The sequence below is a fragment of the Bactrocera oleae genome, chromosome X, assembly GCF_042242935.1.
Source record: "Bactrocera oleae isolate idBacOlea1 chromosome X, idBacOlea1, whole genome shotgun sequence".
Taxonomy (NCBI): Eukaryota; Metazoa; Arthropoda; class Insecta; order Diptera; family Tephritidae; genus Bactrocera; species Bactrocera oleae.
This window is the reverse complement of record NC_091541.1, coordinates 23513257-23529487: the sequence shown is the minus strand read 5'-3', so window position 1 is coordinate 23529487 and position 16231 is coordinate 23513257. Positions and strand designations below refer to the sequence as shown.

The window sequence follows — 16231 nt, the reverse complement described above, 5'->3', positions numbered from 1 at the left end:
TCAAGATCAATTTCTTCCAATTGCGGCCAAAAAAAGTTGGTCATTATCGATCTATACCGCTCCCCATTGACAGTTACGGTGCCACCAGCTTCATTTTGAGAAAGAAAAAAAAATACAGATGATAACATATTAAACGACACAAAGAAATCATACTATTCCTATTGGAAAACCTGATATCAATAAGTCGGGACGGCGGAAACACAATTCCTAGCTACAAAAAATTACACCCACGAATTATTCCCATTACAAATAATCGCAAAGGTCAATTCAGCAGAGCTGCATAATGGCACAAACAGTCGCCGACGTAAAAAAGTGACCCGAATTATCTGATACGACCTATCTTGTGAGAGCTTTATGTAAATGAACAGTCACCACCGCTCTTACCTCTCGCTACAACAAACCGTTCAGTAGGATATCCGCGAAAATTGGATTTTTTTTCAGTAGAAACGAGTGAGCTGAGAGTGAAAGAGCAATAAAAAAATATAATATAAAATAAACTTGAATATATTCAAAATATTCTTAAACTATCTCAAAATTATATAATTATATAGTCAAATACATTAATTATAAATAGGTAAACAATTTTTATTAGTTGAATTTTAGTTTTGAGCTTTTAGATTATGAAAAATTATAACTAAAAAACTAAATGTGTAAAAAATCGTGTACACTAACTAATAAAACAATTACAACATTTGTAAAATTAAATCAAAAGAGAAAAGCTGATTTCTGCGTTGCAACTACGGGCATAACTTTTGACAAATTTGGTTTGATACGGGCGGTAAGTACGGAAGGGAGGAATGTCTGTGACTGTTTGTGCCATAAGCCTCCCTTCGGTATATGCTTTGTTCAGCATACAGGCAGCCTCTTATGCTACAACTTGTTTAAAGTAGTTGAGAATTAGTATGTATGCATGTATGTGATGCTTCACATACACCCTAACCACAGCGTATTAAACGTTTAGCGCAAACCGTTAGAAGTTTCACTTCAAAAATATATAATAATTATGAATAAATTAATTTTTATTTTATATTCTTTACATGGGAAATTTCCGTTCTTGTTATCAACAGAATATTTGCTCCACGTTGTTGTGTATGTATGGAACCAATTATGCCGAAACCTGGTGAAGAAGAAACTGTCCGTGTAGTGGCTTTGGATCGCAGTTTTCATTTTGAGTGTTATAAATGTGAAGTAAGTCATTATTATTATACATGTAGATATATACGTATAGATATTAATATACGACATCATTATATGTTTCTATTTTAGGATTGTGGCTTACTATTATCTTCTGAAGCAGAAGGTCGAGGTTGCTACCCTTTAGATCAGCATGTACTTTGTAAAAGTTGTAATGCTAAACGTGTACAAATGCTATCGCAGAGGATATAAACTGAATAACTACCTTACTAAATGTAATAAAAAAGAACACAATATTTTGCTATACTATATGCAACATGGTTTTTACACAAATTACTTGGTAGTTGTGTAAATATTGGGTTGGCAACTAAGTAATTGCGGATTTCACTCATAGATGGCTTCAGTTGAATTTTTGGGTTTGCTGGCGTAGTCCAAATGTAAAACACATTTTGTTATTTGATAGTTGGAAATTCAGCTGCCAATCAGTGAAAAAAAATTTTTTGATCAGTTGCGTAGTTTTCTTTTGGCGTTCGTTGAAAAATGGAAGATCAAAAGGAATATTTTCGTCATATTTTGCTTTTTTATTTAACAGCTGTGATTTGCTAAAAAAACCTACTGAAAATTATCCATGGAGCAGGCCAGGTGAACCAGCTCAAGCAACATCAATGCTGGTATTCATAAAAAGAAGGTTTTGTTATCAGTGTGGTGTGATTATATAGGAATTGTCTACTTTGAACTCTTACCACCCAACCCAACGATCAATTCTGTTGTCTACATTGAACAACTAACGAAATTAATCAATGCAGTTTAAGAAAAGCAAGGCCACACACATCTTTGGTTACTCGGCAAAAATTATTGGAGCTTGGTTGGGATGTTTTGCCACATCCACCATATATTCCTGACCTCGCACCATCGGATTACTTTTTGTTTCGATCTTTACAAAACTCCTTGAATGGTAAAACTTTCAATAATGATGATGATGTCAAATCGTACCTGATTCAGTTTTTTGCTAATAAAAACCAGAAGTTTTATGAACGTGGGATTATGATGGTGCCTGAAAGATGGCGAAAGGTCATTGATCAAAATGGGCAATACATTACAGAATAAAGTTATTTAGTTCCATGAAAAAATTGTCTTTGATTTAAAAAAAAAATTACTTAGTTGCCAACCCAATATGTTATATATCCAATCAGTTAGGAAAGTCAGTCTATTTAATTGTGCTTAGGAAACTTATTTCGCAATTAGTGACAAGTTTCGAGACTTCAATTCAAAATCTAATTAACTTCTTATTGCAGTATATTTTATCATATAATATTAATTGATATTCAATGATTTGTGGTATATTACCGATACTACACAAATTTGAAAAGCCTTAACAATATATAATGGATTGTGGCTTCCACTACCATAGACCGGTAGAAATGTTTGTATCGTAAGAGATTTGCTAACTTCCGTAGAAACCTTATGAACACCGAATAGGATGTGTTGCTTTTGACCTGATGTTACAGAGTTTATTGTTACGGACGAATAAAACATAAAAAAATAAGGTTAGAAACCAACCTGACTTACGCCGGTCTGAACTCAGATCATGTAAGAATTTAAAGTCGAACAGACTTAACATTTAAGGGGCTACTATTATTATTTAGGTGCCGTGAGAGTTCACTATCGCCTAAAAACATCAACGAGTTAAAATGGCTATATGATTTGACGAAAATCCATCGACAGTTATGAGTGTTGACTCTATTCTATTAAGCGAGTCCAACTCGTCCAAAGTCAGTTAACAAAGATATATCGTCTATATATTAGAGTATGTTATATCGACGAAATCAGGTAAAGGAGTCCATTAGAAGAAAAATAAGGTGTTGTGATAGTAAAAGGGTTGAGTTATAAATTACAAAAAGTGCGATAACTCATTAAATAAATATTTTCACACTCGATATGGCAATACTATGGGTGTGTTGGAGCTGCGTAATAATTACAGCAGTACAGCAACTTTGTTGCAAATCTGACACTTCGATGCTGATACTGTGCTGTTGTGCTGCCTGTTTTCCATTTTGCTTATATGCTTTAGAAATTCATTTAATTATCGATGAAATGGAAATAATTGAAGAACATTTTTTTGTTAAATATTGAAAAAAGAGAATCGCCTGATAAAAAGGAAACATTTTATTGTCATCAATTTTGAAAAAAAGCCGCAAGATTTTGGACCACGTAAAAAAAGCAATCTTCTCTTATGATCGTAAAGGAACTTTTTCCATAACTATGCAGGTAAAAAAATGTGTAAGTATACCTTATTATAATATAAAAGTTTAGATTTATTTTTCTGCCTAGGCTATTTGCAATAGCATCCTACGATTTTGAGACATTTTCATTGGCTTTCCTGGAAGCCGTCACGATGCTAACGTCTGGCAAATTAGTCCGATTTACAAAAAGATTACCATAGGAGAAATTCAGCTTGCGACCAGGACTGCAATATTAGCAGATTTAGATTATCCGATATTGAAATATTTGATGGTCTCGTTTACACTTCGTTGCTGATACTCTGCTGATGTGCAAAAAAAATTTTGTGTTGCTGATTTTTTTACAAATTGCGCGCAAAAAGTAATAGGAGAACGAGATTCTGTGGAAATTGTTAGCAAAAATTCACGCAGAATGTGATATTGTTACAAATTTACCACACTGCCGCCATGATTGCCAAGTCGAACGTGTGCCCTGTGTCGTGATGCCAAAATGGTAAAATCGGCTCGATACTAAATATCTCTACCCAACTTTGTACCGTATATATCGGTTAATACTTGTATTTATATAAGATATTACAGCTTAAGATGTGAAAGTACAATATTGAATGTAATGAAGTCTGTTTTTTATTATTTATGTTTTTTTTTTACAATCAGTCGTGTCACAATAAACAAATGCAAAATCTGCAGATTGGCACTGATGCTGATCTGATATGCTTCAAACTATAAAACACAATTCGCTTAGTTTGGCAGCAAATCTTGACATCTAAATGGTAAGTCTTGGAGTTGCACCTTTGCAGTCGGCGATTCTCTTCACGGTCGTCCAGAAGGTTGGTGACGTGTATGTTGGGGTGGCAGCTTTGACATACTTGTATTTATTTTAAGGTCTTTGTGTAAGTTAATATTTTTGATATACACGGAGTTTTTACGATCAACCTGAAAGTTTTTACTGATATTTCATCGTTCAATTTCTCATGTTTACGACTAAGTTTAAATTTAGAACCCAGTGCATATTTCTGGCCTTGATTTTAAGTAGATCTCGTTTGGTTTTTATGTGTTGTTACCAAATCAGTCTTCCGTTTAAGTGCACCCCAAGGTACTTAGCAGTTATATTTATTTCATTTATTATTGGCATATCCGCAGTGGAAATTGTATATAGTATTGGGACAAGCACGCTTTCTTGCGAAAAACTAGCTTTGACTTCATATTATATAAACAACTATTTATTAACTATTGATCTGCATCATCCTACAAAAGACGTTGAAGTGCTTAAAATAAAGTTCCTTACTATAAAAGGATTAGCAAAATGAATAATAAAAGAGCTATTGTAGAAGAATTACATAAACAAGCTAGAAAAAGTTTTAAACGAAGACGTGTTATTATAAAAGGAATCGATTATTTATGGCAAGCTGACTTGGTGGTAATGCCTCAGTATTCAAATAGTTATAATCAATATCAATATCTTTTAACTGTAATCGATACATTTTCCAAAAAAGCTTGGGTCGAAGCAGTTAAAAATAAAACTAAAGAAAGCGTAACAAATGCAATGGCTAAGATTTTAAACTCAAGTAACCGAATACCGAAAAACCTACAAACAGACGATGGAAAGGAATTTCAAGAGATTATTACAAACAAAATATATTAACCATTATTCAACATTTTCATCTTTAAAAGCATCTATAATAGATCGATTCAAAAGAACATTAAGAAAAATGTTGTGGAAAGAGTTTAGTTTTCGGGGAACTTATAAATGGATTTACATCTATGAAAATTTAGTCAATGATTATAATAATACTATTCACAGGACCATCAGAATGACTCCAAATGAGGTAAATTCCTCGAATGAACAACATTTATTAGACACCGCATACAACAATTTAAAAGTTTTTCATAGACCAAAATTTAATATAAATGATGAGGTTAGAATAAGTAAATAAGTTAAGTTTTTTAATTATTAAATTGTTTTTTAAAAATAGCGGACTCGCGTCCGCGGCCTTTTTTATTTTGATGTTATTTTAAGACTAAATATAATTAATTTCTTAACTCTAAATTAAACCTAAGTCCGTACCGGGTCACGTTGCCTAAAGTTACCGCGTCAGCAGTTGATCGGACACGCGTGTGGAGTCGTCAACTTAATATCGCGGATGCAGCGTCAGCAATTGGTCGGTTTCGGTTCAAGTTACTGACCGATGGTGAGAATTGGCTGACCGTGTGAACTGCTGTGTTAACTCCTCCCCTCTTAAATATGATCGTCCTCGATCATCAATAGAAAGGTAAATCGGTAAATTTTATATGATTTGGAAAATTGTTATTTGCTACCGGCGGGAAAACTCCTTGACTAATATTTAACCTTTTTGTCTCTTATTCGATATTGGTTATTTTAATATTCTCTTCTTCGTACCAAGGTTAGTAGTATAATGGTGGTAATTAAAGCTACCGATGTCAGACTGCCAATAGATAATGTAGCTCACACATATCAAAATAATAAAGAGACCTGATGATGACCATTTGTATTTTAACCGAAAGGGATATTTTAGTATAAATGCGATGATAGTAAGTATAATCAATAAATTAATATTCAAACATATTTATAAACCTACATATATGTATTTCGTTTATCCAAAGATTTGTGACAACGATATGCAAATACGGGCCGTAGATGCACGGTATCCCGGTTCAAGTCACGATGCTTTCATCTGGGGTATGAGTCACGCTAAGCAATATTTCCGTACGCAATATGAGAGTGGACAGCGCTCATTGAGGTTGCTGGGCGATTGTGGCTACGGAATTGAACCGTTTTTATTAACACCATATAGAGATCCACAGTTTAACTCCAAGAAGTAAATTCAATATAGAACATACGGCTGCTCGGAATATTGTGAAACGAAGAGTTTTAAAAATCCGTTTCCGCTGTTTAATTTTCGCATTATCGCCCTGAAAAAGTTGTTAAAATTGTTAACGTCATTACACAACATCTACAAACGTTACAACATTGAACACAATCAAGAAGTTCTATTTCTTGCAAATGAAAGTAATGAGGACAATTTTTTTCCATCTGATAATGGTTTAATGCAAATCGAAGGCCGGAGAATAAGAGACGAAATAGCATATACTTTGTAATTCAATGTATTTTTTTTTTTTAATTATAACAGTCTTCATGACTAAACTAAAATCAGTCTTAATTTTTAAATTCAGGTACAACCAAGATCTTTGATTAAATTATATACTTAATAATTAATCTTTTTCTGCGTTGTTTTGTTTTTTGTATTCGAACTTAAGAAATTCTAGATCTAGTTGCTCTTTTTATACTCTCGCAACCTGTTGCTACAGAAGTTAGATATAGGGTTATATATATATAAATGATCAGGATGAAGAGACGAGTTGAAATCCGGGTGACTGTCTGTCCGCCCGTCCGTCCGTCCGTGCAAGCTTTAACTTGAGTAAAAATTGAGATATCTTTATGAAACTTGGTAGACATGTTTCTTGGTACCGTGACACGGTTGGTATTGCAGATGGGCGTAATCGGACCACTGCCACGCCCACAAAACGCCATTAATCAAAAACAAGTAACTTGCCATAACTAAGCTCCGCAATAAGATACAAGACTGTTATTTGGTACACAGGATCATATTAGGGAGGGGCATCTGCAGTTAAAACTTCTCGCCTCTAATAGGTTTAATGTGCATATCTCCTAAACCGCTAATGCTATAATAACAAAATTCACTAGAAGCAAATGTTTTTAGCACTTCTATTGACGGTGTGAAAATAGTTGAAATCGGGTGGCAACTCCGCCCACTCCCCATATAACGGTACTGTTAAAAACTACTAAAAGCGCGATAAATCAAGCACTAAACACGCCAGAGACATTAAATTTTACCTCTGAGATGGTATAAATTGGCTTTATAGGAACCGCGTTCAAAATTAGTCAGTGGGTGTGGCACAGTCCACTTTTAGGTGAAAACCCATATCTTGAGATCTGCTCAACTGATTTCAACCAAATTCGGTCCATAACGTTCTTTTCATGTTTCTATGTCATAGTGCGAAATCGGACTACAACCACGCCTATTTCCCATATAACACCTTTTTCAATTCCATCTGATTCTTTCACTTTCCACTATGCAAATCAGGTAACAATGATTATATCGGGGTAAAACTTTGCGTGAATAATGCAATTAAAGTATGCCACCTTGCGGCCAAAAATTGTCTAAATCGAACCAAAACTGTTCAAACCCCTAAGTACTAAATATGTGGACCCCAGTGCCTATAGTTGACCTTCTACCGAAAATATCAGTCAATCCACAAAGAAATCTCAAACGAGTATACCATTTGACTTTGCGAGAGTATAAAATGTTCGGTTACATCCGAACTTAGCCCTTCCTTACTTGTTAAAGTTATTTTTGTCCTTATCTTTCTTTGGTATCACAATTAGTTTAGCTGTTTTCCAGTTAGGTGGGAAGTAGGCATTGTTTAACATATTATTGAATAAAGTGCAATATTCTAGTATTAGTTCTGAGGAGAAGTTTTTTAGAATGATATTGGGTATTTGGTCTAAGCCGGATGATAGTTTACCTTTTAGTTTAGAGAACACGTCTGTAAGGTCGTATGAACTAACAAAAAAGTTTTCCGTTTGGTCGTCATTTAAATTATTGGCTATTTTGTTGGAATTGAAGTTTGTTTTGGTCGCTCGAGTGCTGTCGAATAAAGTTTTCATTTCCAGAAACTTTTTGAAGCATTCTTGTACCTGAAAGTGGACTGAATTGTTGGGTATACTTTCTTTTGAAGCATGGACTGCTTCGAAATGAGTCCCGATTATTTGTTTTTTGTTTTTTTGTTATTGATGACGTAGTTGTTTTTAACTAAGTCCTTTTGTAGAAGCTCGCGGTCCAAACCCGCGTTTTGGATTATGTCGGAAGAGTTTAAGGGGATGTTTATATGAGTGATTGTATTATTATTATCTTTTAAAAACGATTTTTTAATAACGGAAAATTTTGAGGGATCGTTAATCTTAAGGGTTGCAAGTCTTTGCTCGAGTTGGTATTAAAATGTTTCTTAAGATTGTCATCTATTAGTTTTTTTACAAGTTTCAGTGTTGCTTTTTCTACTTGAAGTGTCGTGGGTGGTAGATATAATTGAAGTCGATTATGTTTTTTAATGGCTGAAAGAATTTTACTTTTTTCTGCTAGCAGTTTTTTTATAATAGGCAAGTTTATAAGAGTTTGAGTAGGGCTATTGATTTTTGCTTTTGGTACATTATTTTCTATGGCTTTCAAGACAATATTATTTAAATGAAGCAAATGGTGATCAATCTCTGTGTTGCTCAAGTTTCTATCGTTTGGTACAAGGGATTTGTTTTGAAGTTGCGTGTTAAGATCTTTTTTAAATTTTGTCCAGTTAGATTTTTTGTAGTCAAGTGTGGTTTTTATTGGGTTGCCTAAAAAAGTCGAATAGCTTGTGTTGTCTCTGTTAATCGCAACGATTTGAATAGCGCAGTGATCGCTATCGTAATCAATGCATCTCAAGCAGTTAACTGTGTTGTTGGCTCTGTGAATATCTATTCTGTGATCAGCAATGTAATATCAAGAAAGGAATTAGATCTTTCATAGGACGGAGTAACCGAAGCATACATATTGCATCTGAACTTTAATTCGTTGGAGGTCAGCCAGTTTTTTAGGGCTTTACCTTTAGAGTTGTTGTGTAGGTTACCCCAGTCTGTGTGTTTACTGTTGAGATCACCAGCTATTATGTAATAATGGTTGGGATTTTGTAGGTTTAAAGATTCGAAGATTGTGTTGAGTTAAGATTTAAAAATGTCGTTATTATTACCTGACGGGTAATAGGCTGAAATTATATACATGATGTTATTCGGAGGCATATGAATTTTTATTACACAAGATTCTAAATAGGATAAGGCATTGATGTGTTGGTTGAAAACTTCCGTGTATTTTATATTTTCACTAATTAGAATTGCGGTTCCTCCTCCTCTCGATCCTAACAATCTATCTTTTCTTATTAAATTATACCCTATAAATTTTAGTTTGTGTCTTGTGTTAAGTTTAGTTTCGTTCAACAGAACCATATCGGGCTTATTATTTGATAAGAATTTACTTAGCTCTATTCTCCTGCTTATATTAATAAGCGAGTTGACATTAAGTGAAATTATGTTTAACTGGGATTGGGTAATAGTTAGAGTATGGTCTGAATTCATGCTGTATCTATTATATTGTAAATTGCATCAACTCTTGCCGTTTGTATTTCCAGCTGCTTCTGCAGAACTGTTAATAGTTTACTTAAAGATAACATTGTATTTTTTAGTTCTTCGAATATTTGATTTTGAGAATTTTGGTTATTGGTATCACAAAATAAACCAGTTGAATGTTTACAGACATTTGCATAACTTAAATTAGAGTTAGTAAAATTTTGGTTAGTGTTTATTTTCGTGGCTATTCGGTTTTGTTTTTTCAATATTATTTTTTGTTGAAGCTCTTTATACCGCTCGCAGCCTTTGTACGAAGCTGAATGCCCAAATTTCTTGCATAAAACACAAAACACCTTATCATTTTCAGTTGAGTTTGCGTCTAATGAGTTACAATCTTTGCTTTTATGTGTTCCGCTACATTTGACACATCTTGCAGGTAGATTACAATTAGCTGCGCTGTAAAAAAAACTTTGACAGTTTCAACATTGCGGAATTTCAGCTTTCCGTAGGGGTTCCTATTTAATACAGTGGTATAAAACAGTATTAATTGCTTTTAATTCGTTAACGTTACTTTCAGCACTTGTTTGAACAATAAACATAGGTAGTTTTATATTGCGTTGCGTGGAAATTTTTGTGGTAAATTGATTAACTTTAAGAATTTTTAGGTTATCGTTTTGATATGTGCAAAGTTCATTTAAAATTTCTTCGGGGTCGGTATTGCCCTTTAGCTCTTTCAATAGGTATGTTTTGGTTTTTAAACATTTACACGCCTATAGAATTTTACTTTTGTGTTTTCTAAGTACCCTCGGACTTTTTTGTAGTCTTCAATGTTGGTTAAAAAAATTGCTAATTTTGTTTTGATTATATTCTTTGATTTTAAATTGTGTTATGTTTAGACCGTCTTTTATTAGTTCTATTATTCGTTTTGATTCGATGTCGAATGTGTTTATTGGAGGAATGTTTGTGCTGTTTATTTTTCGTTTGACGTTTGGGATCCAATTAACTTCACTAGTGTTGTTTCTATGCGAGACGCCAGCTGGAGTTATTGCTGCCGCTGCACTTGTTGATGGGTTGTTTTTTGTTGTATTACTAGTTTCATTTTGTTCATATTCGTTACTTAGATTATTGCAACGAACGTGTTGTTCGAATTTTTGTAGTGTTTCATTGCACTCTCTTTGATCGTCATCTAATATAGCGTAATAATTGTTTTTGGTATTTTTCGACATTGTGTGTTCAAACACGTTGTCGTTTTTTCTTTTTCTATTTAAGATTATCGTTGCGACATTGTTTGCAGAACTAAGCGCATTGCGCTCACTCATTATAAAAGGAACACCTTTACACTGATTATGGATCACTATTGGCACTTCAGGAAATTAAATGATTTTTATGATCTTTATAATGGGTGTCGATTTGTTATCACTTTACACTCCGTAGTTGCGCGCTCGAGGGCAGCTATGTAGTCACATTGTGAAGGGTATTATAGTTTCGATGCAACCGAAGTTAACGTTTTTTCTTGTTCTTTTTGGTTTTTTTCAATAAAAATATGAGTAAGTGTGGGTGAGTTATATCTAAATGGTGGCTTTATTATAAAAGTGATGGTTTATATTGCTGCAAATCTAGCAAACAAAATGAAAGTAGTTAAACAACGTCTCCAACTTAAGGTTAATAACGCTGACAATTATATAAATGTTAAAAATGTTATTAGACATTGTGCACTTTTACCAAATTCTATACGAGCGCTGATTGTAGGACCATCGAATTGTGGAAAAACTAACGCTATGCTCAGTTTAATTAAAAGCCCAAACGGGCATAATTTCCGAAATATATATATTTATTCAAAATCATTACATCAGTTGAAATATAATATATCTATTTAAAAAGGCTTATTGATCCGATAAAAGAAATAAATCTTTATACATTTAATGAAAACATTGATGTTTTCAAGCCCACTGAAGCTAAAGTGGACTCAATTTTTATATTCGAGGATGTAATATGTGGAAAACAAAGTACAGTACGAGACTATTTTTGTATGGGTACGTCATAAAAACATTGATTCTTATTATTTATGTCAAGCTTATACAAAAATTTCTAAACACTTAATTCGTGATAATGCAAACATCATTATTGTGTTCACCCAATATGAAATGAATCTTAAGCATATCTATAATGAGCATGTTATTGGAGATATGTTGTACATTTTTAGAAATTTTTACCAAGTCTTGGTGAAATAAATACGGCTTTGCTATAAACGACGGTCGATATCAAAAGGGTTTTGATAATTTTATACAATTATAAAACATTTTTAAAAACATATGTCAGACCAGATTCGTATCAGATATAGAACTGATAGGTAGCAGATTTTTCACTCACTCCTTAAAGATCATGTTAAATAATCAAATGACTGTATTAGCAAATATTGCTAAGACTAGGAAAGTATTAAAAAAAAAATTAATTAAATGAAATTGGTAGAATTGTATAGAATAAATTTGTTGGAGGATAGATTTAAACCCATTTTAAAACCATTAAATGAATTAGTTGTAAATTTTAAAAACTCTAATAAATATAATGCTATAATGGTAAAGATGAAATTTGGGAGGCGGACAGTGTAAAAGAAAATGCAGACATGAAACAAACCGTTGACAATTATATGAACAATGTTTTGATAAAAAACAAAAATTAGATAAGGTTGTTAGCGTTAAACAAAAAAATAATTTTATGAATGACCCCCCGAGAGGTCAGCATCGTATATTCGAAGTAAACCAAACGATGAACAATTACTAAACAAGGTAGTAGAAAGTCAAAATCAAGCTGAAACGTATAATGATAAAACTTCTCCAACTGAAAATGAAATTTTAAATAGAATCGAAGAAGATCCTGATCCGTGGGAAAGACATAAATTTGTAAAATGTCAGTCTGAAAAACAACTAAATGAAAACTTTAAACTGGTTAAGCCTACTCACCCCCATTCACTATTTTAAAATATAAAATTGCTTAAAGATCGTAAAATGCTTGATACATTGTATGGCCGGAATATAGATTCAATGGTTATAAGATCGTATAATACTTGATAGATTGCATGGTTCAAATATAGATTCAAATGGTCGATGGCGATTTGGACTCAAACCTTTAAAACTTAATTCTAAAGACGTTATACAGATCGGAAAGGATAAATGAAAAATGACACCAGGTCTGGTTGAGTTAATATTTCATAAAAACTCACAACATTATAAAAAGTGTGATTTGAAGACTTATTGACAGATTTTATTAGATAAAAGATCTCTCAAACGTAATAATAACCCAAATAGTCAAATTAAGGAAATTATTATAACAACTAATTAATTAATTTTAAGTTCACTCACCGTTCGTAAAATCAGTTAATCAATGCAAAAAAAAAAAAAAAACCAAAGTAGATTTAGGCGGGTGCTCGAACCGAAAAAGATGTGATCGTTAGCGAATCGAATGCTAAAAAGCGAGCGGGATCCTTTTTTTAGTCCCTTATATATCTGTTGATGTCTTCATGGTGGTGTGATCGTGGTGATGTTGTATTTGTGTGCGTGTTGGTGAATGGTGTAGTGATGTGGAATGTATGGTAAGTAGGTGTGGTGATGTGGATGTGAATTGATGCGGTGTATAGTGGTTTATGGTGAAGGGAGATTGAGTGGTCATTTAGCCATCCCGGCCCCACTAGGCAAATGATTAGCCTAGTAGTCGCTGCAGCTGTTGTAGCGTAGATAGAACGATGCTCAGACCCGTGGAACGACGTGGTTGCGGTCCAGGCTGTCGACGCCATATTGAAGTTCCACTCCGCGGGTGTACCGCACGAGTTGAGGGTTGCGGTCTTGTTGCGCGGCTTCGAAGGGTAGGTGGCCGACGTCGCGGCTCGAGCTGCGATGAAGTATCGTGTGATGTGGTCTGCTGCAAATTTGTCACAGACCCGTGGACTCACACTTTTGAGTCCCATGCGTATGCGATAGGCAGTTTAGACAATGCCCGTGTGCCTGGGCAACTTGCTGTACCTTTAAAAATTCCACAATGCTCGTTCTTTCAAATCATTGTCCTAAGATGTTACACGGTGCCAGGCTTTCTCCGATAAAACTTTATCAGCTTGATATCTGATATTTATATATTTTGCTTGGTTATATGCAATATCTTGTTCTTTGCAGGCTGCATCTAAAGGATTTATACTTTTATCTCCTTATTCTAACCATTGTCGGCGTTTTGTTTTAGGACCACAAAATTGATATTCGGATAAATGAAGTTCAATAAGAAAAGACTTAATCAAAGTATTTACAAAACCCTGCCCAATCTTTTTATGTATTAGCACCACCAGGTGATTTTTTTTTGTTTTTCTCAATAAAAATATGAGTGAGTTTGTGTGAGTTATATCTAAATGGTGTCTTTATTATAAAAGTGATGGTTTATATTGCTGTAAATCTAGTAAACAAAATGAAAGTAGTTAAACAACGTCTCCAACTTAAGGTTAATAACGCTGACAATTACCTATATAAATGTTAAAAATGTTACTAGACATTGTGCTCTCTTACCAAATTCCAAACGAGCGCTTTGTAGGACCATCGAATTGTGGAAAAACTAACGCTTTGCTCAGTTTAATTAAAAGCCCAAACAGGCTTAATTTCCGAAATATATACATTTATTCAAAATCATTACATCAGCCGAAATATATCTATTTAAAAAGGCTTATTGATCCGATAAAAGAAATAAATCTTTATACATTTAGTGAAAACGTTGATGTTTTCAAGCCCATTGAAGCCAGAGTGGACTCAATTTTTATATGCGATTATGTAATATGAGGAAAACAAAGTACAATACGAGATTATTTTTGTATGGGTACGTCATAAAAACATTGATTCTTTTTATTTATGTCAAACTTATACAAAAATTTCTAAACACTTAATTCGTGATAATGCAAACATCATTATTGTGTTCACGCAATATGAAATGAAGCTTAAGCATATCTATAATGAGCATGTTATTGGAGATATGTTATACATTTTTAGAAATTTTTACCAAGTCTTGGTGAAATAAATACGGCTTTGCTATAAACGACGGTCGATATCAAAAGGGTTTTGATAATTTTATACAATTATAAAACATTTATAAAAACATATGTCAGACCAGATTCGTATCAGATATAGAACTGATAGGTAGCAGATTTTTTACTCACTCCTTAAAGATCATGTTAAATAAGCAAATGACTGTATTAGAAAATATTGCTAAGACTAGGAAAGTATTAAAAAACAAATTAAAATAATTAAACTGGGAGAATTGGATAGAATAAACTTGTTGGAGGATACATTTAAATCCATTTCAAAATCATTAAATGTATTAGTTGTAAATTTTAAAAGCTCTAATAAATATAATGCTATAATGGTAAAGATGAAATTTGGGAGGCGGACAGTGTAAAAGAAAATGAAGACATGAAACCAACCGTTGACAATTATATGAATGCTAATGATCTTGATTTTGAATATTTTACAGATAATACTCGGAAACAAAATGTTAAGAAGCGAAATCCTTTTCATATCATTAATGAAGAATGCTTTGATAAAAAACAAAAATTAGATAAGGCTGTTAGCGTCAAACAAAAAATAAATTTTATGAATGAATCAAAAATAAAAAAACTACACATTCATTCTCCCCAAAATCCCCTTGAGGCGAGACAAAGTAACTGTATCGTTTTCATTTTTTTTTTAATTATGTATGTATGTTTGTAAATCCTGTAGACTGTTAAAACTAGGAAAATCCGTTTTAACAGGTTGAAAACACGGGTACACGAAACATTAACGGAAAATATAAAATATACAAGAAAAAACGTTAACTTCGGTTGCGCCGAAGCTATAATACCCTTCACAAATACAAAGGCCCCTTACAAGAACTTGATTCCGAACGTTCAATTTGTATGGTAGCTATATGATATAGTGATCTGATCTGACCAATTTCTGTGGAGAATAATTTGTTGCCTTAAGCAATAACTCGTGATTAATTTCATGAAGATACCTCGTCAAATAAAAAAATTTTCCATGCAAGCACTTTACTCCGATCGTTCAGTTAATATAGCAGCTATATGCTATAGTCATCCGATCTATACAATTTCTTCGAAGATTAAATTAATGCTTTAAATAAAAGTACATGCCAAATTTCGTGAAGATACCTCGTCAAAGGAAAGAATTTTCCATACAAGCACTTCATTCCGATTGTTCAGTTTGTATAGCAGCTATATGCTATAGTCATCTGATCTGAATAATTTCTTCGAAGATTAAATGTTTGCCTTAAATAATAATCCGTGCCAAATTTCGTGAAGAGTCCTCGTCAAATGAAAGAGTTTCCCATATAAGCACCTGATTCCGATTGTTCAGTTTGTATGGCAGCTATACGCTATAGTGACCCGTTCTGAATAATTTCTTCGGAGATTAAATGTTTGCCTTAAATAATAATCCGTGCCGAATTTCGTGAAGATACCTCGACAAATGAAAGAGTTTCCCATACAAGCACTTGATTCCGATTGTTCAGTTTATATGGCAGCTATATGCTAATGGTCCGATATCGGCCGTTCCGACAAATGAGCAGCTTCTTTGTTAGAAAAGGACAGGTGCAAAATTTCAGATCGATAGCATAAAAACTGAGGGACTAGTTTGTATATATA

General features: G+C 33.3%; 1 protein-coding gene across 3 annotated transcripts in view; it reads left to right on the top strand.

Annotated features, from left to right (window-relative positions):
• Zyx (lipoma-preferred partner zyxin) overlaps positions 1-16231 on the top strand; it is a 412145-nt gene that overhangs the window by 377701 nt on the left and 18213 nt on the right. For 2 of the 3 annotated variants that reach the window (XM_070112673.1, XM_070112674.1), the window contains 2 exons: positions 1068-1188; positions 1267-1445. The exons of the other annotated variant lie outside the window; for it this stretch is intronic. In XM_070112673.1, coding sequence (XP_069968774.1) covers positions 1068-1188; positions 1267-1386 — 241 coding nt within the window. In that variant the 3' untranslated portion in view covers positions 1387-1445. Of the gene's footprint in view, positions 1-1067; positions 1189-1266; positions 1446-16231 lie in introns of those variants that run through there. 3 annotated transcript variants of the gene reach the window in all.